At 48.2% G+C, this 27,378-nt stretch overlaps 1 protein-coding gene across 4 annotated transcripts in view; it reads left to right on the top strand.

Moving 5' to 3' along the window:
• GRK3 (G protein-coupled receptor kinase 3) overlaps positions 1-27,378 on the top strand; it is a 113,004-nt gene that overhangs the window by 24,678 nt on the left and 60,948 nt on the right. For 3 of the 4 annotated variants that reach the window (XM_053928311.2, XM_053928310.2, XM_053928313.2), the window contains one exon: positions 25,784-25,857. The exons of the other annotated variant lie outside the window; for it this stretch is intronic. In XM_053928311.2, the coding sequence (XP_053784286.1) occupies positions 25,784-25,857 (74 nt within the window). The remainder of the gene's footprint in view (positions 1-25,783; positions 25,858-27,378) is intronic. 4 annotated transcript variants of the gene reach the window in all.

Below are 27,378 nucleotides of genomic sequence, written 5' to 3'. Positions count from 1 at the left end.
CCTACTCTGCAGAAGTTAGCCAGTCTCTCATGGGGACCTTCGGTAGACCTCGCTTCTGTGATAACCCATCAAACATGGGGTGGGAAGGTGAGTCACGTGATCCGGATGAAGTGCAGCCTTTCTGTGCTCCGAGGCCAGTGTGTGGGAATCTCACCCCCTTAACCACGCAGAGCTGTGTTGTCCTCATCTTCAGGATTTGGTGCAAAGGGTGTGGCCTTCATCTCATTTTTTGTTGCCGCTTCTCATTGTTTTCATGGTGGTTGGTTTATTGTCATCGATATGGAAACGCTCTCCTCCACCTCTGACCTTGTACCTAAATAAACAAAGAAACAAATAAATAAAATGTTGTGGCAATGAGAGAGAAGCACTGTATCTTTCAGAGGAAAGGGAGAAAAGAAATGAATTGTTCATTAAAATTAAAAAGTTTTAGAATAAAAGAATGTAAAAATTCACATTCTTAAAGTTTATTTCTATTTATAAAAATTTATTTTTAATAACATTTTTAATTAAAGACAATATTCAGGTATCGTTTACACAGTGTAAACTTCGCCCATTGCACGCAGTTCAGTAATTTTTTCAGCGTGCTTGTGGAGCCGCGCAGGGACCACCACCGCACTGTCGTTTCAGACCATCTGCAGCACCCTCCGAAGGAACTCCGTGCCCGGGGGCAGTCTCTCCCCAGTCTCCCCCGCCCCAGCCCCTGGGGACCGCTGAGCAGTTTCTGCCGCTGTGTATTTGCCTGTGTTGGACACTCTGAGTACATCGAATCCTGTAGCGTGTGGCCGTTCGCACCGAGTGCTCAGCGTGATGTTTGGAAGGTTCCCCCGTGTTGTAAGGAGCAGGAGTTAGGGCTTCATTGCCTTTGATGCTCCTTAATGTTCCGGTGTGTGGACGTGGCACGTTCTCTCTGTCGGTTCACGCATTGCTGGGCATTCGCGTCGTGTCCACTTCTCGGCTGTGGGGAGTAATGCTGCTGTGAGCGGAAGGGATTGTCTGACCTCCGGTTTGTGCGGGGGGTGGGGGTGGGGGGGGTCCGTGCGATGAAGACATCCTGGTAGATGGTGACGGACCCGCCGCCCTGCCGCTCTCACTCCACTTTCTGAAACACGTTGAGGATTCTTTCTCCCGCACGTTCGCTGCTCCTCGCTCTCCCTTCTGTAACCCCTTTCCTGTCTTCCATCCCCCCAACACACATGTGGGGGGCCCCCACATGACCTTTCTGTTGTAGTTAAAGCTTCACCTGACAGACTGCAGGAACCTTTGTTCTGAGCGCTACTGGCATTAATGTGGCCTTGAACCTTAGTTTCAGCTACTCTGGTTCTTCCCCAAGGCCCCCTTCGCAGGACACTGATGGTCTGTGAATTTTATCCCAACTCAGCTCTTAAAAAATTAAAACATCATTTAAATAAATAATTCCTTCTTCCCTCCCTTCTGATTTGTGAGCTTGGGGCTGGCCAGGCGGAGCTAGGCGTGCACTTGGAAGCGCATGGAGAAGAACAGTGACTGGTTGGGGGTGGGTTGGGGAGGGAGGGAGGACAAGGTAAATGGCCTGACAGAAACCTGTAATTCCATTTTGACATAGCTGCATATTTAATGTGTCCAGCACTCGTCTGTCTGCGCCCTCCGTTGCTCTGAGGCCGGAGTTCTAGCTGGCGTTAGGGATTGGGGAGGAGGGGAAGAAGGGCCACATGGGAGAGAAGGGCTCTCATCCCCTAGGCCTGGATCCCTGTTTCAGCACCTGCCTCCTCCTTTCGACTCTCCCCTGTTCCTTCTGCCCCTGTCCGTGACCATCTCCACGCGTGACCACCTTGTTGGTTTCTGTGTCACACCTATGGCTTTTCTGTGGTTTCTCCTTCACCTTTCATGCTCCTTGCCCATCCACTCCTTTTCTCACTTTGCATCCCACCAATGTGCCCCCTGCCGATGGTTAGTGCAGAACTCGGGGGGCGCCTGCACTCCAACGGGAACTTAGCCAGCTTGTAAAAATGTTTTGTGAAATGAAAAAAGTGAGACCTTTCATTTCCTTGGCCTCTGAGGCTGTGCTGAGTGACTGGGTGATGGGCAGACCTGTCTGCTACACCCCGAAGTGGTCATTTCATTAGTTTTCTTATCTCTAAAAGTAGGGACATGATAGTAGCTGCTTCATGAGGCTGTTGTGAGGATGCAGCAGGAAATGTTTGCAAAGCCCTCGACACAATGATTTGTCCTTGGCAGCTGCTCAATGAATGGAAGCTCTCAAATGAAATCGTTTATTGTAAAAATTTTCATCATACACAAAAGAGGACTAGAATAACGACCCCCCAAACAAATACCATCACCCAGGTTCAGTATTTGTCAGCATTTTCCTGCACTTGGCTTTGCTCATCCCCTCCTTCTGTGGTTGCTGAAATACTTCAAAGCAATTATTGAACTAACTCCTCAGAGCATCTCAGCCCTAAATGCAGCGCTAAAAAATGTGCAGGTTTTCTTACACAACCTCAATGCCTTCCTCTCTCCTGACCAATGAGAATTTGTGGTGAGTCTTAGTAGACTCTAATACTGAGTTTATATTCAATTTTTTGCTTAAGATGCCTTTTTCCTGGTTGGTTCGAATCAGGATCCAAATATTATTCTCGTATTGTTATCATTAATAATGCCTCTTTTAATCACCAGCAGGCACCCCCTCCCCCACACAGAGAAGTGGCTCATTGAAGAGGCTGGGCCACGTGCGTGGCAGGTTGTTCCACATCTGGGTTTGTCTCTGTGCTGCTTCACGGCGTCGTTCACCTCACACCTGCATTTCCTTTGTTTCCGGTGGACGGAGAGTGAGCTCTGACAGCCTGAGTACATTTAGGTCTGACCTTTTGGGCGAGAGGCCGTCACAGGTGGGGCCGTGTACTTTGCAGCAGGAGGGACACTACACGTAGGTGTCACTCTGGTCATGTCTCTCAGTGAGCTCAGCTGTGCTCAGCTCTCAGGTTTCTCGTGAAGCGGTCATCCGCCACTCATCCCTTTTCCACGGACGATCTGTGTCTGAAACAGTTACAAGGGAGTTGCAAACGCTGAGTTTTCTAATCAAGCTCTTCCTTCCGCGTTTGTTACTTGTACTCCTAAAGTAAAACTGCTCGGTTGCCTTTAAATCTGGCTCACGTGGGGAAGGCAGTGTGGTTGGAAGAATTCTAAGAGGACCCCCGTCCTGGCATTACCACGCCCAGTGATTTCGCAGCTGTAATGAAGGGTATGGCCTGGGGGGGCTCACTCTCCTCACTCCAGCAGAGGATTTCCTCAGGCTGGTGGCGGAAGAGGCAGTCAGGGAGGCTGAAAGCACAGGAGATTTTGGCGCACTGGTGCGGGCTTTGCAGATGGAGGGGAGCCCACGAGAAGCGATGTGGAGGTGACTTCCGGGAGCTGGAGTGATTCCTTGCTGACAGGCGCAAGGAAACAGGGGCATCAGCCTTACAGTCATAGGAACTGAACTCTCCCAACAACTCGAATGGGTTTGGGAGCAGATTCTCCCCTGAAGCTCTAGATAAGAACCCAGCTTGCCAACACCTTGCTCTTGGCCTCGGGAGACCCTAAGCAGAGAACCCGAAGGAGCCCAGCTGGACTTGGAGATGAAGAAGGGGTGTTGTTCAGAAGTCACTGAGTGCATGGTAATTTAATACGTGGCAATGGAAAACTAGTACTGTAGGACAGATGCTTAATTCTTTGTTTTTAATTGCCAGTTTTCAGAATAAAAGAGCTGCTTTTATCCTCCTTCTCGTTCTTACACAGAAATTATATGTCTTAATGTTTATTAATTAAGTTGATTCCTAATTTGCTGTCAGTAAAATTTATACATTTGGATAATGAAACAATGTTCTTGCTTTGGCTCATTGAAAGAATAGTTTTAAAGGGATGCTGGTTATTGAATAGGCAGTAAAATCGACTTGTCAGTAATGGCTAAGATAATTTGGTTACAGTTTTCTTCTATAATATATATTGAAATGACAGTTTCATCATATGCAAGTGAGGCACATGGCATTTGATAAATCCTGTCTGTCTGTCGACAATCTATTTAGCTTCTCTGTCTGCATACCCTCTCCTATTAGAGAAGGATGTTCCTGATTATGAGGAGACTCTGAAATAGATACTTAATTCATGAGTTATGCAAGTGTTAATCTCCTGTATGAAGAACCTCATAGTTAATGTAATATTACATCACGAGTTGCCACAGAAGAGATTTCACTTTATAACAGTGACTGCCGAGTTCAACCTAGAGGTTCAAAATTAATCTTTTTGAACTGGCATGAAATAATATTTGCGCCTAAAACATGATTTTTGTCAAAGCAAAACTTGTGTAATTTTCACTTTTAAAAACAACAGCTTTGTTGAGGTATGATATTACATACCATAAAAATCACTCATTGTAAGTTATAATTTGATGAGTTACACTTTGATGTGTTTTAGTAAATTGTAACTTTGCAACCATCACCACACTCCAATTCTGAACCATTTCCATGCCTTAAAGAGACCCCTGTGCCCTTCTGTAGTCACTCCGTTCCCATCCCCACTCCTGGCAGCCAGTGATCTGCTCTCAGGCTCCTCAGTAATGTGCCTTTTCTGGACCTTCCCTGTAAATGGGGTCCTACCGTTTGGAGGCTACAGTCTTTTCATCTGGCTGCTTTAATTCAGTGTAAGGCGTTGGAGGTTCACGTTGCGGGTATAACCAGCGCTTCGTTCTCTTGCTCGTGCGTAATACGCCCTTGTGCGGGCAGACCACCAGTTTTTAATCCATTCGCCAGGTGATGGCACTTGGGGCGTTCCCACTCTGTGTCTGTTACGAGCACTGTCGCTGTGCGCCGTCGTGTACAAGTGTGCACTCCTGTGTTTTCAGTTCTCCTGAGTGTACAGCTAGGAGTGGGACCTGCGGGGTTGTATGGTAGATTCATGGTTAACTTCTTAAAAAATCCCTAGTTGTCTTCCAAAGTGGCCGTACTGTTTTACTTTCTCTCCGTCAGTCCCTGAGAGTCCCAGGTTTGCCGGAGTGACGTCAGCACTCCACCATCTGTGCTGGGGCTCACAGCACTCTCGGGGAGGGAGCCAGCCCGCCCCGCCTCATCGAGGCCTTGGTTCGGTTTCCCTGACGGTTAATGATATCGGGTGAGTTTGTGCCGATTCGCCATGCGCACATCGTAGGCGAAATGTCTATGTAACTCTTTTGCCCATTTAAGAAATTGATTGTCTCTCTTTATGTTATTTATCATATATGTATCATTTACAAGTATTTTCTCCCAGCTTGTGGGTTATTATTTTTTTTCTTTCATTTTCTTCATGATGACTTTTGAAATATAGAAAGCTTTAATTTTGCTGAAGTGGAGTTTATATGTATATATTTTATGAGTCATACTTTGGTATCAGATAGAAGAGCTGTTTGCCTAACTAAACTCCACAGAGATTTTCCTCCAGGAGTTACATCATTTTTAGCCTTACGTTTAGGTCTTTAGCTGGCTTTTGAGGTAATTTTTGTGGATGGTGTGAAGTAACGGTCTAAACTGACACTTTTTTGCGTGGGGGTATCCAGTTGTCTGAAAGGCAGTTACTGAAAAATGTTCCCTTTCACCACTGGGTTGTCTGTGCGCCTGTGTCGGGAATTAATTGCCCGTAAATGTGAAGACTTATTCCTGGACTTTCCGTCTTGTTCCGTGAATCCACAGCCTCTGGTTTACTGTAGCTTTATAGTAAGTTTTGAAATTGGGAAATAAAAGTCCTCCCCCTTTGTTCTTTCTTAAAATCCAAATTGTCTTTTTTTGCTGTTCTAGGGCCTTTGCATTTCTACATGAACTTTAGCCTCAGTTTTTCAATTTCTGTACAAAAGGCACTGGAGGATTTTGATAGGAATTGTGTTGATCCTACAGATCAGTTTGGAGAGAATTGCCGCTTTAGCAATGTTGGGTCTTCCAGCCCACAAAAATGAAACGCCCCTGCACTTACTGAGTCACCCTCAGTTCGCCTCGGCCGGGCTTTGTCGTTTTCAGCCCTGCTGCAAAATTCACTCCCGGGTGCTTCTGACGCTATTGTGAGTGAGATCGTTTGCTTACTGTCATTTTTGGTGGGTCACCGCTAGTACGTGGAGAAGAATGGGCTTCCGCAGAGGGACCTTGTGCCCGGCTGCCTCACTGAACTAGTCGATCAGTTCTCCTAAGTGTTTGGGGGGGTGTGTCTGTGCGTGAGAATTCCTCACGGTCCCCCGTGTGCAGGGGGTCCTCTCTCTGAGTAGAAACAGTGTGACTCCTTTCCTTCCAGTCTGGTGCCTTTTCTTTTTAATTTTTACCTTCCCTTTGATTTCTTAAGTATTTTTTAATGTTGGTCTCAAACATATTTGTATCATTTCCAAGGACATTTACATAGAAAGGATACATAAATTATTTTTGGCATTTGGGGTTTGGACATAAAAAATATACTTGCCAGGGGCTTTGATGACAAAAAAGTGTGTTTCATTATAAAGTAATACATTGGAAAAACAGAAATTGCACCAGAAGTCCTTTTAAAAAGCATTTCTGAGTTGTCCCTATAGAAATAAAGAAATATAGGTGGACACAAATCTTATAGGTACCTATTAATAAACACTGCTAATTATACAAGACCAAAGAAATACTAAAAAACACAAAAGACTCAGAATAAAACATGTTAAGGTTACCTTTTTGTCAGTTCCAATCTATTTTATAATTTATCAAATTACTGCTTGAACTGGTTTTTAAAATCTGCAAATATTTATAACTGCAGCTTCAACTCCAAGACTGGGATTAAATTATAGTAAATTGAGCACTTTTGCATATGGTTCCAGAGAGAGAAACCCCACCCTGGAACCAGCCTCAGCCCTTTAGTCTGTTTCCCTTTTGTTTCCACCTTTATGGGGCCCTGTTAGTTTCTGCCCCTGCAGGGCCTTCCGCCTGGCAGAGGCTCCCGGGATTCACAGCCCCAGAGCCAGGTCCCCATCCTGTCTTCCCTGGAGAACTGTCTCTAGCTGAGCGCAACACACCAGCAAGAAGAAAAACCTTGGGGCCCCATTCAATTCTGTATCAATTATCCAGGTCTTTGTGGAGACTTAGTGAGGGAAGAAGTTAAAGACCCATTTAAACTTTCAGATAGCAGAGATGAACACTTGACTAAGCACAGCTAATTGGATTTTCAGCCTAGAGAAACTAGGGGCACAGATTCTGCGCAGTTTCAACTTGGGATTCCTAATAGACATGCTGCCCAGACAGGAGAGACAACGGAGAAGAGGGGAGAGCTGTTAGTACTTAAAACCTACTGGCAGGCAGTCTTCTCAGTTGGTTTTCTTTTTCTTTTTAATTTTTTAAAAAAGATTTTATTTATTTTTTAAAGAGAGGGAGGAAGAGAAGGAGAGAGACATCAGTGTGTGAGAGAAACATCAAGATACATTGATACGTTGACTCTCGGACGCCTCCAACTGGGGACCTGACCTGCAACCCAGGCATGAGCTGTGGCTGGGAATAGAACCAGCGACCTTTCGGTTTGCAGGCGGGTGCTCAGTCCACTGAGCCACACCAGCCAGGGCTCAGTTGATTTCTTATCTGTGTCAGCTTCGAGAAGCCCTGTACCGCTTCCTCATGTTGGAGTTGGCCTGATCTGGAGGATGTCCCCCACCCTGCAGTGCCACCTGTGCTGCTCTGAAAACCTGGGACATCTGAGGGATGTGAGGCAGCTTTCAAAGAGGATAAAAGAGCCAAACCAGTCCTGTGAGAAAATGTAGTTATCTTTTTTTTAAACCTGTTTATTAAAGTTGGTTTTCCTTTTTAAAGCCTTCATGTAAGTTCTAAGATCAGCTGAGAAAAATTCAGAAAAGCTTCATTTTACTGGAACAACAATCTTTTCACCTCAGCTAATCCCAAGGGCTGTAGGGGTGCTGGTGTGTGCCTCCTACACTGGCCTGCTGATCTGCAGGCTGGCGACTCTGTGATCTTTTACATTGTTGCTACTTAGTTTCCCTGAGCCTCTAGGAGTCCCTGCTTGATAGGAATTACTCTTAGCTTAAGACAGTGGTGGCTACCTGTGTACTAAACCCTGAGTGTCCCTGTGCCAGGTGAGTCACGTGACCGCGCTCACACAGCTCCCAGGAGGCAGAGCCTGGATGGGATGTGTGCTCTTCACAAGCGCTTTTCTCTGCCCGCCACCAGGGGAAGTTACTGTGGAAATTAAGTTAGCAGGCTTACGAAGTTCCTTTAAAACACACGCACACACATTAACTATACAATTTCCATTTAAACGAGAGGGGGTCCAAACAGAACTGGATTTATCTTCTGGGGGGCACAGGCTTACCCCGCTAGGTGCTAGGTGAGGGTTCTAGCACCCATCTGGATCAGTGCGCCAGCTGGCATTGTTGGGAGAGGCTGCATTCGTCCTCAGTGAATTTTTTTGAAGACTCTTTCAATGTGTTGGCCCAATTCATCATTTCACGACGGGTGACTTATGAGGTCAAAAAATGTTGTGAGCAGTGGAAAAACCGTCTCGTTAGGTGCATTGCACCAGAGAGAGAGCACTTTGAAGGTGACTGAAGCTTAAATGTGTGAGAATAAATACACAATGTTTTACAAATAAATTCCAGGTCTTGGGTCCCCCCGCGTGTATTAGGACACGGAAGTCCAGAATCGGGTGTGATGCACAGAGGTCTCTGGAGCAGGTCCGCTTCTGTGCTTTGCTGGGTGAGACGCTCACAACCTGACGTGTTTGAGTGCCTCCCTGGAACTGTCCCCCTAAACAGGGGTGCACGTGCGGAGACTAGGATGCGCCAGGCCACAGACACCTGGTGTGCGGCAGTGGACGGGGGTGAGGTGTGTTCACGCTGCCCTGGAGCTCCTCACATTCCCGGAGGGGCCACCGGTGGTGTTTCTGAGGCATGCGTTTAAATCCCAGGGCAAGTGTAGGGAAGCTCTGCTTCACCGAGAGGTCAGCCCAGCTGATCAGCCCGCACCGGTGGTGGGGGCTCCCTTTGTAGCCCACCCCCGGCCAGGGTCCACCTGTTTTAGGGGAAACAGTGATATGCTCTAGCAATATCAGCAAGCTTGGGGTCTTCAGATGCACCACCAGAGAAAGAAGGCCAGGGGCCTGGGAAACATCATCTCTACCAGAAAAAGTCTGTCTGAGCTTTTGAACTGACAGCGAGAGGGTTGTTTTGAGAGGGCAACACTTACAAAGGACAGTTGAACAAAGACCTGGGGGAGGAGAGGCAGCCAAGCCCCTGTGTGTTTATCCAGGGGACGTGGGCCCTGGCAGAGGGCTCAGCAGGGCAGAGGCCCTTAGATTGGAGACGCAAAGCAGAGGGACAGTGAGGAGGAAGGAGGCAGGAGGCAGGGGCGGCTGTGGCTGAGGGGCTGAGTGCGAGTGACAGGTATGGGAGTCAAGAGGCTTATAGGCCATCGAGAGGACTTGGCTTTCACTCAGAGTGAGATGGGACGCAGGGAAGTTTGAGCCTGGGGGTGGCACATCTGACTGAGGCGAGTACTCCAGTTGCCCTGGAAGCGTGGGCGGGGGTGGGCCAAGAAGGAGCAGCTTCCGCCACATGCGGGTGAGCGAGGGTGCTGGGTTCTGGACCCGTGGGAGGGTAGCCGTGGAGGCGGTATGAGGTCACTGAGTGCCAGTCTTTAAGACAGGATTGTCATGGATTGTACCATGGCACAAAAGGGGGTGGGTGGGGCAGGGGCTTGCAGGGGACACCATGTCCTCGGGATCAGCTGGGGCCAGAAGGTGCGGGAAAGGCTCAGAGAAGAAGCAGAGGGAGGGAACAGGGCACTGATTTTCATCCATGCATCTTGGAATTTGGGACCTGATTTGCAGAGTGGGCCACTTGCTGAAGAGAATTGTCCCACCTGGTTTCCATTCTTCCTGATGGCTTTTGGGTCCGCCTGAGCTCAGAGCTCTGTCCCAACTCTGCTCGCTCTCTGCTTGCCGCTGAACAGCGAAGATTCTCAGGGTTCGGGTTAGACGAGAAATCCCTGCGAACGTGGGGCACGGAGGGTTGTTTAGTCCCTCAAAGAGACGATTTAAAACAGTGGAGCACAGAGAGGGAAACTAGGGCAGCCTCTTAAAGAAGCAAAGATTCTTACCTTGTAAGAGGCACTTACTTGTGAAAGAAATCTTCACTGTAACTCTTTAAAAAATCACTGTTGGTCTTCAAAGTTTGCTCTTTAGGACTCCATTTGCTTGTCATATAATTTGTGACTCTTTAACAAGGTTGAAATTAGTTTTGTTTTGTGGCTTCTACTCTTAAACCAAGTGGGTTCAGAATCGGTGATGGAAAAGAACTTGACCTAGAAATAGCTCCTGGGAACTTGGATTCGGGCCCTTCGCTCCCATTGTTGCTTTTCAGTGTGTGGGTTTCAGAAGGTGCCTGGCTCCCTCCTGGTGAGACACCACATGTAAGAATCCAGTTGTTACTTTTGGGTTTGTTTGTTTATTGATTAATATGCTACATGCCGTGTTCCTGTTTTTGAAGAACAACTTTATGGAGGTATAAATGCATACAACTGTAGGCATCCCCTGTGGTACAGAGGTCAGTTTGGACAAAAGTGCCCTCCGCATTGTACTGCACGGCTGTCCCCAGACCATTTCCGTCACCGTGAAACGGGCACTCTCGGCCCCTAGTGTTTGGCTCGCTCAGCCCCAGGCACCCGCTGGTCTGCTGCGAGTCACAGCAGGTTACTCCTGGCTTTTCTCGAACCTCATATAAATAGAATCAGACAGTATGCACTCATCTGTGTCTGGCTTGCTGGCCTCAGCACAATGCCCGTCCCGGGGTTCATTGTGTGGGGGTTCTGTTTCTTTTGTTGCTGAATAGTGTCCCATGGTGTTGACGTAACACAACTCACTTGCTCAGGGACGTTGGGGCTGTTCAGATTTGGGGCATTATCAGTAGAGCTGCCACGGGCGTTTTCACACAGGCCTTGCGAGTGTGCGTGCCGGACTGAGGAGTTGCGGGTCTCCTGTGGCAGGTGGACGCCCATCACAATTGTTGCGTCATCTTGATGGATCAACCCCTGTACCATCACGAGAAGTCCTTTATCCTGGTGACATTTTTCTGACGTCAGCTTTGTCTGATATTGATAGAATCACTCCAGCTTTTTCGATATTAGTGTTTGCCCAGTACACCTGTTTTCTAACTGAATTGGACTGTTTAGACCATTTACAATGGAATAATGACCAGTATTGGTGGATTTAAGTCTCAAAGCCTCCTGTTTGTTTCCTTGTGGCTTTTCCTTTTCCTGTCTTCTTTTGGATTGTGTGTCTTCTAGTATTTTACATTGTTATCACTCCTGGCTTATTAGCTAAATCTCTTCATTTCATTTACTTATTTTTTTGGTGTTTCCAGGCACCTCGGCTCCCCTGAGCTCCTGGTGCCCGCGCCTCAGCAAGGCTGCCACGGTCTGCTTGGCCCCTCCCAGCACCGGCTTTCAGCAGGTACCTCTAGGCCAACGGCTGGCCCATCCCAGGGCCCTCTAGTCTGTTGCTCTTCTCTCACGGTCTGTCCCCATTCTGTGCTCAAAAAGTTTTTTCACATAGTTTGTAGAGTTTTCTGGTTGACAGGGTGAGAGGTTAAGTCCGGCCCTTGTTACTGTATCATACCCTGAAGTGTAATTTTATCTTTGAAATAAAATCTTAGGCCCTCCGTGGGAAAACGGGTTAACTATGTAAAACTGGCACCAGCTGTGAAGCCCTAGACATGCAACACGGCTGGTACAACTCCATGAAGGGATGCAAGGGCGGCGATCAGTTCCCAGCCTACCTGTAGCGGTGCAGGGGGATCTAAGGACAAGGACGGGGGGCTCTGCACCCGTCTGTGTGGGGCTGTCTGGCGAATGGGGATGGCAGCGACCAAGGCCTTACGTGGTCAGTGCTCTCTGTGTGCACATCACCGAGTCTCCAGAATAACCCCGCACGGAGGTCACTGGGAGCCCCACCTCATGGGTCAGAGGACCGCCACTCGGAGGTGAAGCCACCTGCCCGGCATCTTGCCAACAGCGGTGGCCTGCGCGAGACTTGCCCATGCAGAGCAGGGACCCGCCACGCCCAGGGCTTGGGCCCTCAGTCACCACGCTGACTCACCTCACTAATGAGGAGGCTTTCCTGCCTCTCAGATGAGTGTCTTCTGGGGCAGCCGTAGAGTTCAGTTAACCTGAACTCCAGCGTAGGAACTTTCAAGCGTGAAGTGGTTGGTTTTTTCCTGAAACAGCTGCTGTTGCCGGGGCAAAGGGTGGTTAATTTCCCAGAAGAAGTGGTTCTGTAGAAACCCTCACCTTCTCTCTACCTCTCCCTCTCTCTGTCCTTCTTCCTTTCTACCTTTCTTCTTTCAGTCTTCCATTTCTTTCCTTTATCTCTCTTCCCCTTTCTTTGCCTGTCAGAATAGTAGAAGAGCAATAGCAAAAAAGAATGAAATCAAAACTGAGCCCATGTATGTACCCTGTGTTCACTGCAGCATTACTTAGAGTGGCCAAGATTCGGAAGCAACCCGGGCGTCCATCGACAGGTGGCGGGTGAAGAAGACGTGGTGCATATACACAGTGAAATACTATGCAGCCGTAAAAAGGAAGGTTATGCCACCTGTGACAACATGAAGGGCCTAGAGGACATTATGTTGAGTGAAATACGTCGGATAGAAAAAGACAAGCACCAAATGATTTCACTTACATGTGAGATCTGAAAACCAAAACAAATGAATAAACAGAACGGAAACAGACTTAGACACAGGGAACAAATTGGTGGTTGCCGGAGGGGAGGGGTGTGGGCGGCTGGGCAGGAAGAGGAAGGGGAACTAACACGGTGTTTGTGTGTCAGCTGTAATTGAAAACACATGTTTTAATTAAAGAAAACCAAAAACTCAGTCACGGTTGAATCCATGAAACGTGGAACGTGGGCTCGAATGACATATTAGGTTTTATCTATCGCAGACCCTTAGTTTTATTGACCAGCAAACTCAGGAGCGTGAGCACAAGGTGAGGTGACTAAAGCCGCACAGCCTGTTAGTGGGCAGCAGAGCCAGAGTTTAGGGGCACTGACCATGGCTGGGGCGTGGGCGTCACCTGCCTTCCAGGTGTTGTGGCCATCACTGGATAAGGACAAGCCCGGGACAATAAACTACCGTATTTTGCCATGTATAACGCGCACTCTTTTGCCCAAATTTTTGAGGGAAAAATAAGGATGCGCATTACATACGGGTATAATGGTTACACACCATGGGTATAGTAATGATTGTAATAATCCCGTGTATAATGCGCCCAAAACGCGGGTGTGCAATGTACAAGGGGGCGCATCACACAGCACAATGTGGTAGCCGGGCCACTGCTTACGTTAGTTGTGAAGGGAATGCTTCTTTGAGGAAGTGGTTGCAGAAAGTGATTGATTTTGAGAAAGAAGCAGAGCCGTCCCCATGAAGATCAGGCAGAAGAACATTCTCAGCAGAGAGGGAACAGCATTCTCCGTAGAAGGAACGGCATCATAAGTAGCCGGGGACCGGAAAAGCACAGTCTGTTTCAGAAACAGGCAGCGGGCCAGGGCAGACCACACCGAGTGGTGGGAGATGGGGGAGAGGTAAAGCGGGAGGTGGGCAGGACTTGGGGTTCTGTTGTAAGTGTGGTGGGAAGCTCTGGTAGGTGTTTTCCACGTCCGACTTATGTTTCCAGAGCGTCCTTGCCTCTGCATGGCGAATGAACTGTCAGGTCAAAAGTGGGAGTGTGGAATCAGGGAGCGAATTAGGAGGCTCTTCCTGCCATCCCCGAGGTTGCCAATGGCGGCTTCATCAGAATTGGGCTGCGGAAATCCAAGAAGGGGGTGGGTTGGGGGCTTGTTCTGGGTGAAGGAGCTGATAGGCTGGCTAATGAATATGGGAGTGAGCGAGAAGGAGACTCCAGAACTTCACCATTTGGGGGGCGCTGATAGTGTACTTAGTTTCTGCGATGCCTGTTGATTCCTCTCTGTCCTTGTCACACTCGCCCTGTCATTGTCCATCGCCAGCGCCACCACCTTTGTGTGCGCCTGTGGCTACACCCCGGTCCAGCCTGGACTGTGCCACCTGGACCCCAGCCTGACGCACGTTTTCCAGGACTGGCTGTCCTGGTTTTGTTTTCATCCTCCAGCCCTGTTTCTAACTGCGACGAGGGCCTCTGAAAACCACCGTGTCATCACGCCACGTGCGTGTCCTACGCCCCCACTGTGGAGGACGCTCCGTTTGTTACTGTCACTCAAGTCACCCCAGCTGGCGCCCACCTTTTTTTCTGGGCTTCGTCCTTTTCTTCTGGCACCCGCCTTCGATGACCAGCGTTAGTTATGCTCTGTCACCTTACGCTTTCATCTGCGTTTTCTCTCCCCTGTGGCTCGCCACCTTTGGGCCTGCGCTCTTCCCGCATTAGCTTGACTCTCAGCAGCCCGGTGTCTCCAGTCCCTGCTGCGGTGTGAGGCGTTCGTCCAGCGCCTCCTGTGGGAAACGTCCTGTGACCAGGGGCCCGTCAGCGCTGTTTCTCCATCTGGAGGGCAGACGCCCTGGACCAAAGGTCACCTGTGATGGGGCTGTCTCCTCTTAGTGACTCTGCAGCGTGTGGGTTGGAGTTGCACACGTCGGAGGACTTGACTCTCTTTTCTTCTGTCGACTTTCTGTTTCAACGTGAAATCTGTTTGACATCATTGCTATGAAACCCTCACTTGTAGCATTTTGTAGTAAGAATGTATTTGTACACCGGGTGGTTATTTTCTCAGTGTGGTGACAGCACTCCAGGGGGAGCACTGGCCCGCTGACCCACACCCCGCGTCCCCTCCCTCTCCTCCACCATGGCCCTCATAGGCGCCCGTGCCCTGTGGGATGCGTGCGATGTGAACGTCAGGGACACAGAGGGGTTGGCGGGGTGGCAGTTCCGAGGGGACGGGCCGAGAGATGGCCCCGTGGACTTGCCCTGCCACACCGTGCACAGAGGCTGGAAGGGGCGTTTCCGGATCCACGGCAACATCCCAGGTCTGGGGGATGGTCCAGGGCCCTGGGCGTCACTGCCTTTGAAGACTATGTCGTCAGCTGGTTGTAAGTTAAAGTCGATTTCGGCCTCATAATCATAGCAGTGGTTTCATTTCTTTAGTGAGCAGTCCTTTCGCATTCATTCAACTTCAAGTCAAAGTGTGAAAAGCAGCTGCAACCACGAGCCACTTGAGGCTCCGCAGCAGCGGACGTGGGCCTTCCTGGCCCCGCGGGTGGGCAGTGGCAGCCGCACTGCCGCCGTCTGCCGTCAGCTCTTTTCGTTTGAGTTTTTCACTGTGATGACATCTTCACTTCGCGATGTGCCGCAGGAGTTTTTAAAACACACAGTACGTGACCGTTTAGCCAGGGACACTGACCTCTTTGTCCTGAGATCATCAAATAGAAAAATGACAACAGCCAGCACATCAATAGCCATCGGTGTGAATGGGTCAGAATTATACCAGTTTTTTGTTTTTTGGTCAGATCAGCAAAAAATATAATGCATATTTTTGGGGTGCCACAGAATCTTAATAATTAGTTTACATGTGCCTCAAGATGAAAAAGGTCGGAAGCCGCTGATCCCCTAGGACCCCCCGGGGGTGGTGGTAGGCAGGCGCTGCTGCTGCGCGGGGGGTCAGCGCCGAAGTTACCTGTGTTAGGTCGGCGCAAGGAATGGGACGAGGATGCAAAGGGCCGTCGGGGACAAGTGTGGCGGCCGATGGGTGTCCTGTTGCACAGGGCCATGGGGAAGAAGGGTCGGGGTACACATTCAGTTTTACTCTTGGACGTGCGTGCTGAGGAGGAAGAGCTCCAGCTCTGAACTCCTCAGCCCTGGGTTTGAATGCTGAGTTTTAATTTTTTATGAAGCAATTGCCCACTTGTATTAAAATCTATTCCCCAGCAGGCTTTTTGGCATTTGGAAGCATTCAGCACACACAAAGTATTGTGTAACTGGGAAATACTTCGAGGTACTGGTATTCTTTTAAATGGAGCCTCCGCCTGCCGGAGGACACCCAGCTCTCTCAGCACCCTCGAGAGCATTAGCGTGTTATAGAGCATCCCTGCCGCCTTTTTCTGTAGGAACTTGCTCCGTCCAGATTTGAAGTCTCATTCTCTCCTTCTCTGGATGGAAGTTTCCTGCCTCTGAGCACCTGTTCATCTCCCGGTGCCCATCAGCCTCTACTTCACTTCTTCCTGAAACCACCTGTGACGTGTCTCCAGCCTTACTGATTTCCCCGTAGGAAACTCATCACGTGTTTATTGAGCTGATTAAGTCCTGGCCCTGGTGCTAGGGATTAGCGCCGCAGTCTCCTTCCTGGAGCCCATGAATAAACAACTGGCACTTAGCGATGCAGAAATAGGTGCGTCCTTTCCTAACACGGTCCCAGCCGATCCCAGCCGTCTGTTCCAAAGCCCAGCATCTTGTTTATTGGGGAAATGCTAGAGGTATTTCCATCAATGCCAGGAACATGGCAAGGAACCAGAAATGGGCACATGGACACCCAGATGGGGCCAAGTACCTGAGCGGCAGGGCGGGCTGGGGGGGACCCGGGCAGGTTCCCAGAGCAGCAGTATGGAGCAGCGAACCCCAGTACAGAAAGACCCTGGACACTGGTGGAGCAGAGACCCGTTGCCAGAGTCTAAGTGTGCACAGGCCGTGAAAAAAGAAAAACCCACGGAGCCAGAACATGTGAGAAGATTTTCAACTTTACTAAAAAATGAGAGAAATGCAAATTGCAGTTACTCTGAAAATACTGTAGTTTTTATCTTTCAGATGGCCCAAACCCCCAAAAGTTTAGTAGCACACTTCCGGCGCGGCCGTGCGTTTGGACGGGCATGCCAGTGCCTTGGCTGGCGGGAGCATAAGTCGGTACCGACCCCAGGGGCTGGCTGGACCGGGTCCAGTGGAACCACAGGACGGCTCTCTGACCTTCGGCTGTGAAGTTTCAGTCTGCGGGGTCGGGTGTGTGTGGACGTGAGAAGTGATGTATGGAGAGGGCGTTGTGGCAGTTTTGTAAAAGCGGAATATTTGCAACATTGCAAACGTCCGCCGTTAGGGAACAAGTTCTGGAAAGTGTGCTCTTCCCTCCGTGGTGGAGCGCCGTGCAGCTGGAGAAGCAGCCGCACAGTGCCCACGGGTGCAGGAAGGTCTCCTAGGCGCGGTGCTAAGGAAGAAAGTCTGAGGCAGGCGGTGTGGGTAGTGTGGGGCGAAGAGCTGGTATTTGTGCTTGCCTTTTTGTTGTCTCAGAGGGAAAAATAAACCCTGCAACAAAGAGACCCAAAAGGTCAGCGGCTCCATGCAGAAGCGTTTCTTTCTAGGGTAACAGGGCAGGGCAGGTGGTTCAGGTGTCAGGCCTCCCTCCCTCCATGTGCTAAGATTTCCCCTTGTGGCGCTGGTGCCTCTTAGGACTCATGGTCCTCCACCTCTAGCTGGGTGAAAGAGGGTGAAAAAGTCACACTGATTTCTTAACAACCCTGGCCCAGAAATGACACACACCACTTCCCAGAAAAGACCTAGGGGCCAATAACTGGGTCCCTTGGGGCAGGTGGTGGTGGTGACTGCCGGGGAGGTAAGGGGCCGGGTGGGGAGGGAGCTTCTCCCTTTCTATTGTTTTCCTATGTGCTTTAACAGTTTGAACAGTTTGGGCCACTCGGACAATAGAACTCGACCATGGCAGTGTGGTGGGGTGACGCCTCAGAAGTGGTGAGAACCCCGGGCTGTGGGAGTCCAGGACAGAGCTCCAGTGAGCCTCAGTGGGGGTCATTCAGAGTTGACTGCATTCAGTGGTGCTTGGCTGAAGTCCTGAAGGCAGAGCAGGTGTTAACCAGGTGAGGTGGAAGGGGGTGAGTGGTCGTGAAAATGTGGGTGGAGGTGAGGAGAGAGTGGGCACTGAGAGGAGGAGTTTGTTTCAGTTGGAGAGGGGAGCCCCTGGTCAAGGCAGGGGGGGCTCCCGGCATGTTGAGTGACAGGTGCTTACACCCGGCTTGTGCTTTGGTGCCAGGGGGTCGTGGGCAGAGTGTGGTGTGTACAGCCCTTCAGATGAAGGAGGCTGGGTTGTACCCAACCTTCGGTGTGACTCGAGGGGAAAAAGCCAAAAGCCTGGGAACAGCACGGTCCGACCTGGGGCAGCAGTGCGCAGCAACGATGGGAAAGGAGGCTGGATGAGTGGCCAGAGCCCAGTGGGCTCGCAGTGCGGCGATCGAAGAAGTGTGATGCACCTCTCTCTCCCCCGCTTACAAAGCAAGTTTGGTGCTTAACTAATGCAGGGCAGTTGGTCTTGTCTTTTGTGTCTGCCTGTGAGCACCTTGAGTCAGATTACAGTTGCTTAGAGAACTTCGCTTCACACCTAGAGTATCATGCATGCCATGAGTGCTTGTTGGTTGCTTCTAAGTAAAGTTTTATTGAAATACGTGTAGAGAAAAGGGCACAAATCCTGAGTACATGGCCTCACGAGTGATCGATCACAGAGTGAACGCACGGGTAGTAACTGATTGATCCTTGTTCTGTCTCTTCCTCATTAAAACTGCAGTGAGATTTCAGTCCCCACCCGTCACCTGTGTCCTGGCTGTGTGTGACCTGTGCGGTACGCTCCCACCCTCGTTCCCCCGAATGCCGGCGCCACTCATTGTTCTGCGGGAAGCCTGTGGGAAATGCAAAGCAGGTGGCTCATTGGAATGACATTTCTGTTTCACTTGAAGTTATTTTACATCTCACTTTCTTTTAGTTGCCAGTTTGTGCACCGAACTCTGATCGGTGATGGTTTTGACCACAGGCCGGAAGCTTTTTCTTTTCTATCGTTTCGTAGTACGATGTCCTTTGAAGACTGAAAGTAATCCAGCTATTAGAGGAGTTAAGGTAGGATTTTCTTGCCACTGAACTTTTACGTTTTCCTTCCAGTCCCAGTTTTCTTTTCATTCTCCTTTGAGTTAAGAGTCAGTTGCTTAGAACGTTCCATGGAGCTTTCTTTGGCCACGTTCGTTACTGTTTGTACATTTGTCTGAGGGGGAGCCTCAGTATCGGGGCCCCACGCCTCTCTTTTTGTTGTCTCAGAGGGAAAAATAAACCCTGCAACAAAGAGACCCAAAAGGTCAGCGGCTCCATGCAGTGTCTCCAGTGTCTAAGTGAATGACCCCCTTAGTTAATGTGAGAGTATTTTATTGAGCATGCATGTGCTGAATTTAAATTGGGGGGTGTGGAATGGATAACTTGGATTTTAGGAGATCTAACTACAATATTCCTGAATTGCATTTCATTTGTTATTTTCTCTTTCTGTAAAGTTTTAAGTCAGGAAGTGAAAGTTCTAGCTTGTGAAGTAGAGAGCAATGAAAATAAATGCAGTGGTACCTTGGTCCCGTCGTGGGTTCGCTCCGACCAGTGGCGAGCGAGCGGCGATTGATGAGGCGTTTTCTCGCGAGGGGTGGCGTCTACTCATACAAGTTCTAGGAAGGGCAACCAGATGCTGAAACATTTTTTCTCATAAAATGCAACTGAGTATCAGGTGTGAGAAGTTCTGAAGCCTGCGAGTACTGAGGTACCACTGTATGTTTAAGGTTTATATGAAGTAGATACATACAATTAGCAAAATATTCATTTTGATTTACATTTTCCATTCCTATTGGAACTCGGAAGAAATGAAAAGAGACTCATTGGAGAATTTAGGTGCCCGATATTCAGCCAGGAGGGATGTGATGCCCCATGGGAGATTTCAGGTTTAATACTGGTATGCTTTTTTCCTTTATTTTTGAGTTTGCTTTTCTATTTGTCCTTTAAGATTTCCTTTATTTTCACTTGTAAAGAATATCGTGTATTCTAGGTGCGTCAAAATAGTCGTTTTTGACCTCTGCCTCACTGAGAACTGTTACCACTCATTTCTGTGTGTGAGTGATTTTACCTCCCACAGAAACTAGTGCTTCGTGAGGAATACCCTGCAGATGCGGAGAACCGTGTGAGTCAGTGATCAGGCACTGGCTTCCAGAAATCTTAGATCCCCGTTTGTGGCTACCATTCAGGAACAAGTTTGTACTTGGCTCAACTGTACATACCCAATCTTATTTTTCTTCTTTCATGGTTGAATTTAAATAAATTAAAATATACCATTTAGGGGGCACAATTCTGTGAGTTTCAACACGTGCATAAAGTTGTACAACCACCCCCTAAATCCAGGTACAGAGCAGTTCATCACCTATAATTTCCCAGTGCCCCTGTACAGTCAGACCGCACTCCACACCCCCGCCCTGTGACCCGTTTTCTGTGTCCATGGTTTCCTTTTCCCCAGAACAACATGCAGGTGGAGTCGATCAGTCTGTCGCCTTTGAGTCTGGTTTCTTTCCCTTAGCGTGATGCCTGTGAGAGCCACGCTGGGGGCTGGTGTCGGTGATTCTCTCCTCCAAGTTGTTGCCGAGCGTTCCGTGCACCGTGGTGTGCAGCCTGAAGGGCATCCGAGTTGTTTCTAGTCCTTGGATGTCTTCTGTACAGCTGCTGTAAATATCTGCATCCGATTTTCGTGTGAGCAGGGAGAATCCGTCCCCCCAGCCAGCACAGTCAGCCCCCTCTTTGCCTGTCGGCCAGCGGCGTGGGGAGTCCACGGCTCAGCAAGTGGGCGTTCGGGCCGCGGTCTCTGCTGCTGTCAGACTTCTTATCTCCCCGGTTCAGGTGGCTGTGCGGTGACCTCGAAGTGATTGACTGTCGTTTGCATGGCGACCAGCGATGTTGAGCCCATGCCGTGTGCTTACTGGCCGTTTGTATCTCTTCGCCTGTGAAGTGTACACCTTTTCTACCCGTTCTTTTACACATTGTCTGTAAGAGGTTTTTAAATATATATAGAAATCAGATACAAAGCTTTTTCTTTCCAATTTAAGTTTTGTAATATTTTATCCCAGTCTGCGGCGGGTCTGTTTTCTTAACAGTGCCTTTGCACGAGCAGAAGTTTTAAATTTTGATAAAGTCTAATTCATCCTTTCTTTCTGTACCCTGCCTAAGAAATCTCCTGAATAAGTGTTTTCTTTGAAGATATCCTATACATGTTCTAGAAGCTGTGTAGTTTTACCTTTACACTTAGTTCTGTGATCAACGTTAATTCTTTTTAAGATGTGAGGTAAGGGTTGTCTTCCTTTTTTTTAATTAAAATATTTGCATATAAGTTTTTGTAGCACTGTTTGTTGAAAAGACTTGTTTTCCCAATAAATTGCTTTGGAGCCCTTTTTTGAAAATGAATTGACCACGTCAGTGTGGACGCATTTCTGGGTCGTCTTCTCTGTTCCACCGATCGGTGTCACGCCAGCGCCGCGCCGTTTGGTTACTGTGGTTGTAATGAGTCTTTCTGAAGCGGGGTGGCGTGAGTTCTTGAACTTGTTTTTTCTCCAGGTGCTGCAGGTATTCTGCTCTCTTCTGTGTCTCCATCTGTGTTTTAGAATCAGCCGGCCAGTTTCTTTACAGATCCTGCCGGGGTCACGTGGGGATTGCACCGCCTCCGAGGGTCAGTTCAGGGAGAATTATCACCGGGGCCTTCCGGCCCCTAAACCGAGTCGTCTCTCCACTCCTTTATGTCGTCTTTAGCTTCTCTCAGCAATGTTTTGTAGTTCCCAGCATAAAGGTCTTTCATATCTCTTACTTACTTATTTACTTGTTCCTAAGTATCGATGGCTTTTTGACGTTATTGCAGACGGACTTGCTTTACAATCACGTGATGTGAGTTTATCAGAAAGTCACTGGTTCTTATGAAACGGCCTATGTCATGTGGCCTCGCTAAATTCACTTACGTGTCCTAGTAGTTCCTAGATTCGGTTTGTTACATGGATGACCAGCTTATCTATGAATAGAATCAGTTTTAATTCTTTCTTTCCATTTTGAATAACTCTTATTTCCTTTTCTTACCTGACTGCACTTGCTAAGGCTGCTTATAAATTATTGACTAGAAGGAGCGAGACACTTTAGTCTGTTCTAAATGGAAATGCTTTGCGCTTTGTTCGTCTCACAGCTCACAGAAGTCTTTTTGAGATTCTGTATGAATCTCTTCCTCTCTTCATTGTCTGTCTCAATACCTTTTAAAATCCCTTTATGTCATTTACCATAAATCACCCACTTATTTTATTTGCTTACTTCTTTGTTTGTCTCACACGCCATCCCATAGACCCCCAACAGGAAGGACCCTCACCACTGTATCCCCAGTGCAGAGCTCAGAGGCTCTGAGAAGACGCTCGGCAGGCGCTGTCAGATGGCCCGCGCTGGTGGGAGCTTCTAGCAGTGCTGCGCTCTGTCCTCCTTCCCAGTGTTTGCACTCTTGGGCAAAACCTAGCACAAGTATTATTTCTTGCAAAACTCTCTTTTTCATATTTCTTTTTTCCCTTTAAAAAATTTTAGGAGTTAACATTTCAAAATTTCTCGTAGACCCCACTTACATTGAACACTTTGCAGAAGTTCTCATTAGTATTTTATAAAAGGCAGTGCAGTTCTTTCTACTGATTTTTGCAAACTACCGAATGGGAGATTGGGATGGTTTGCCTTTCCTGGATGTTACATGCACTCAAAAGGTAATCAGTATTCCTGCAGTTTGCAGTGGAAACAGGGGTAAGCACAGCCGTAATTGTCTGGTAAGCAGGTGGTAGGTCTCTACTTTTTAATCTTTAAAGTCAGGAGAAATCTGATGAAAGGAACCTGTTAGGCAAATTATTTCCCAATTTTTGTCCTTTCGATTTTGTTCTAATCTTTGAAGAATGTTATTTGTTTTTAAAACGTAATTTAAGTCTGATGGAGGTAAATTGTGTTCGGCCTGGAACACAATGATCTAGAACTAATCCCAAAGGCAAAGTACCTCCTGGCCGCTCCCTTGTAACAGCTGCCGTGTGGAAAGCGGAGCTCAGTCTGTGCGCAGACGGGAGGAAAGCAGTGGGTTTCCCTCCCCTCGTGCTGCCCTGCGGTGGGTCTCTGGCTCAGCCCACACGTCCGCCCGCAGTGGAACAATTGCATTAAAGGAAGTAGCTAGAACACTTCAAGTTGCATGTTCATCATTCAGCTCCCCCTCCCTCAGTATCTTCCTCATCTTCCCTCCCTCTTTTCCTTCCCTCCCATTTGCCTTACTGTCCCCTTTCTTTTCTCCCCACCTTCCTCCTTCCTTCCTTTGTTCTTTCTTCCGACCTCCTTTTCTGCCCCAGTCAGTGTTCTTGTTCCTGCAAATGTGCAGAGAACAAGGGCATGGGGCCTGTCCGAGTGCAGCATCTGGGGGGGGGGGGTAGGTGGTGAAGAAGTCAGCACACAGTAATTTTCGATTGTCCTAAGTATAAACAGAGTGTGTTTGCGTGCACACGCCTGTGTTTGTGTTTTGAGAGGGAGCGGGGGAGAGGTGAGAGGGAGAATGAAAATGGATGAGAACCATAGAAGGCCTCAGGGCATTTGAGCTGAGTTCTCACGGTCCCCAAGATCCAGGTGTGTTGAAGGAAGTGGAGACAGCAAGTCAGAGACCCCGAGAACAGGTTCAGCTGGGCGATGGAGAAACTAGAATGTAGACGCGTGGCCTGAGTGGAGCGAGTGTGGGAGAGAATGCTGTGAGGGGAGGCTGGAGAAGAAAGTGGGGACTGGATTCCAGAGGCCACGGGGGCCAGTTTCAGTTTGATTCCAAGTACAGTCAAGCCAGCGGCCCATGTGTGGTAGATTCATTCCTGTTGCCATTTAGACATTTTATTTTTTAAATTTTTATTTTATTGATTGTTTTAGAGAGAAAGAGGAATGGGGAGGGAGAGAGAAAGAGAGAAGAAAGAGAAAGGAAGGAAGAAGGAAGGAAGGTCAATTTGTTGTTCCACCTATTCGTGCATTCATTGGTTGATTCGTGTACGTGCCCTGACTGGGGATTGAACCTACGACTTTGGCATATCAGGATGACATTCTAACCAGCTGAGCTACCCGGCCAGGATGTCATTTAGACATTTTAAAAACATCTTTAGTATGATCAAGGTATGTGTTCAAATTCTCACCTTACTTTCCTCTTCCAAAACTAAAAAAGAGATACACGAAGCAAAAACTGACAGAATTGTGAAATGAAGAACAAATCTGCAAGTACAAATGTAGATTTCAACAGTCCTCTCTCAACAATGGGTAGAAGAGTAGACAGACGTTCATTAAGCACTTAGGGGATGGACTTGAGTAACTCTCTAGCAGCCAAGTTTGCTTACTTGGCTTTTTATTTTGTTTAAGGAAACACTGTAGCTTCTACACTTTTTTCTTTTCCCAAGTGCTCATGGAAAGTTTGCCTAGATGCACCAAATTTGGGACCAAAATCAAGTTTCAGTGAAGTGAAAAGCACTGAAATCATAGTGAATATGTTCTCTGCCCACAAGAGAATTAAACGGAAAAAATACCTGGGGGAAAAAAACAAATAAAATATTGGGAAATTAAACTGAACATTTTTGAATGCCTCATGGGTCAAAGAAGAAATGACAAGGGAAATTTAAAATTACTTTGACATGAACGAAAACAAAAAGACAGCCATCGCTTTTGTTTCAAGTAAAAATACTAATAGTCTTACAGGTGGAGAGTCTACTCTCCCTACTTGTCTGCGGCTTGAATTCGCCGCCTCCTCCAGGTGCCAGCCCCAGCTCGGGTCCTGGGTGAGTGCTGCCGTGTTCCTGCTGCCCCGGCAGCCCGCCCCGGGGGGTCTGGCCTTGCCTGCTTACCCAAGTAGTCCTAGCGCTTTTCTTTTAGTTCCAGTGAGTGACCATCTACCACTCTCAAAGGTCATGTTCCTGGAACTAAGGAGGGGAAATTTATGGAGCAGTAACAGGCAATTTCAAGTCACATGATTCCTAGGCTAACTTTAATTAAAAGTTTGCCAAAGCTCCTTCCTTTGTCTCGGTTCTGCTATACTTGGAGAATTCTGGTCTACGTTCTTCCTGCATTTTAGACTTTCTGTGAGTCCTCCTTCAGTTCCCTCCCGTGACTTCTGTTTCTCGTAGTGATATTTTAATTACGTTTACTTTTCCGTTGTTCTTGACTGAAATCAGCTTGTCCTGCTCACCTTCATGAATTCATTCAGGCTTGGCTGTGTTGGACATTAAGCTAGGTACTCGGTATGCAAATGGAGCGGTGGACTTATAATCAGATAATTAAGCAGAGTGTGCTAGGTACTCGGACAGAGGCCCGTTGGAGGGGCTGTGTAGATAAACACCCACTTAACAAACGTGTGCTGGCCTCCCCCTGTGTGCCGGACACTGTGCGGTGGGGGCGGTATTTCAGGTGCACTCGACCGATTGTGTAAAGGTGAGGCTCGGGGCTGGGAAGGAGCGGAGGGTGAGTTGGGGGTGGGCGATCTGCTCTGGCACGAGGTATTTGGTGGGGACTCTGAGGTAGTAAGTGGTGAGAGAAAAAACTAGAAAGGTTGTGGAAGTCCTTTTGTCTTTTAAGGGAGTTCCGTCCTGTTTCTGCAGACATAGTGTTTATTAGCTGCTTGGTGACCCCTTGCCAACACTCCGTACTACCTGCATCTTCGGTGTGTTTGCTTATCCTCCGTCTCACGGTAGTGACCGGCGGCGGCTGTAAGTGGTGGTGACGGCTAGCACTGCTTGTCATACATTTTCCAGGAGTGGGAGGGGGGTTGCCCATAGAGACAGACCCCAAAGCAAAGAGCCAGGGATGTGGGACTCTTACGTACCTGGAGTACTTCCCTCGAGGGTATAATTAGCCTCTTGATATGTTTATTCTTATATTTTTAAGTTAGGGGAGGAAGAGGTTGAAGTGTGAGTGCATTACTTTGAAAATACCCTGTGGGGTAAAATTTCGATTCATTGCCCAGCCTGAAATTTTTTATTCTTTTCCTTTAGGTTTCTTGCTATTTAAAGATTTTTGTTTGAATGAAATTAATGAAGCTGTACCTCAGGTGAAGTTTTATGAAGAGGTAAGAAGTAACTGTTTTACTGGTGCTTTTATTTTAAAAGCATATTTGAAATGTACTTTGAAACATATTAAGGCTAGTGAATATCTTATAGAGACCTAGAAATTCACTGAAAGTAACTAGTAGTACAAGGTATCTTAGGCAGTTTCTTGGAGATGCTGACCACATCTGCACAGACCCTACTTGTAAAGGCTCTGAGGCACTCGGAAGCAATGAGGAAGAGTTGGACTAAAACCCCGGAGAAGGGAGGATCATTCAGGGGTGCACCGAAGGTCTCCAGCTGTGATTTGCTGCAGAAGCGTGCTGGTTCTGGAGATGTCAGCTCAGGTGGAGGGCTCCGACTGGACGACAGAGAAATCAGCGAAGTTTTCCAGTCACACTTGCTGGAGTGATGGATTGGACACGTGGTGCGAGAGGGTGGCGGAGAGCGGAAGCGAAGAGCTAAAAGCTCCCAGGAGACATTGGCATCTCCCCCGCTGCACGTGCAACACCAAACCGTGGGCCTGCTGTGGGCAGGAGTCTGAACACGGAACAGGCAAGAGGTAAAACCCAAGGCGAGTGCCCTGCTGACTCTCAGGATCTGTAGCTGCTTGTCACCCTGGTCAGCAGGCGAGCCCAGGGGTACCAGCATCCAGGTCCTGCCCTGGGTCGAAGGCTGCTCCAGGAGACAAGGAGCCAGCTCAGACCCAGACCGGCTCGGTCCCCTGCAGGGTGATGAGCCCCTCGCCACCTGTGTGACAGGATACGAGGGGAGCCCTCTGCCTTTTCTGAAGGTAGAAGGTAACTGTAGAGAATCTGCAGTGTTCCACATACAGTAAAACACTCTTAGACACGTGAGAGGCAAGATCACGTGACTCATGAATGAGGCAGCAGAAGCAGACCCCCAGATGAATCCAACGTTGGGGACAGCTGGCAGCAGGTGCTCCAAGTAACTGTACTGATATGTGCAAGACGATAACTGCGGGAAAAATGTGGACATAAGGAAGGATAGAGAATTTCAGCATGGTTCGACTTTATTATAAAACCAGCCTGACGTTTAGAACATTAAGTATAATGTTTGAAATCAGAATTAATGGCTAGAACCAATAGCAGATTGGTTACAATACCTTATAGAGTTAATAAATAGTCAATAATGTCAAACTGTAACAGAAAAGAGAAAATAAAAAAGAAATAGGTAAGGACATTGAAGACATGTGGGATGTGGTTGAAAGGTCTAGCACAGGTAGAACTGGGCAGCAGCAATATTTGAAGAGGTGATACTGAGAATTTTGCAAAGTGATGAAAGCAGTTTACAGATTCAAGAAACTAGAAAACCACAAGCAAAACGGCTGTGAAGGAAACATATCTTTGCCCATCAGTATGAGACTGTGGAAACGTTCGACAGATAAAAATTTTAAGGCAACCAGAGAGTAGAGAAAGACACACTACTTTTGAAGGAGCGATGTTATGACTGAGGTGACTGCGACATTTTAAAAGAAATGACCGAGCAAAGAGGAAAAAGGCTGTGAGAGGGAGGGAGGGGCT

The sequence above is a fragment of the Desmodus rotundus genome, chromosome 7, assembly GCF_022682495.2.
Source record: "Desmodus rotundus isolate HL8 chromosome 7, HLdesRot8A.1, whole genome shotgun sequence".
NCBI classification, from domain to species: Eukaryota; Metazoa; Chordata; class Mammalia; order Chiroptera; family Phyllostomidae; genus Desmodus; species Desmodus rotundus.
Note: the sequence above shows the minus strand (reverse complement) of the source record. Positions and strands in the feature narration are given on the sequence as shown.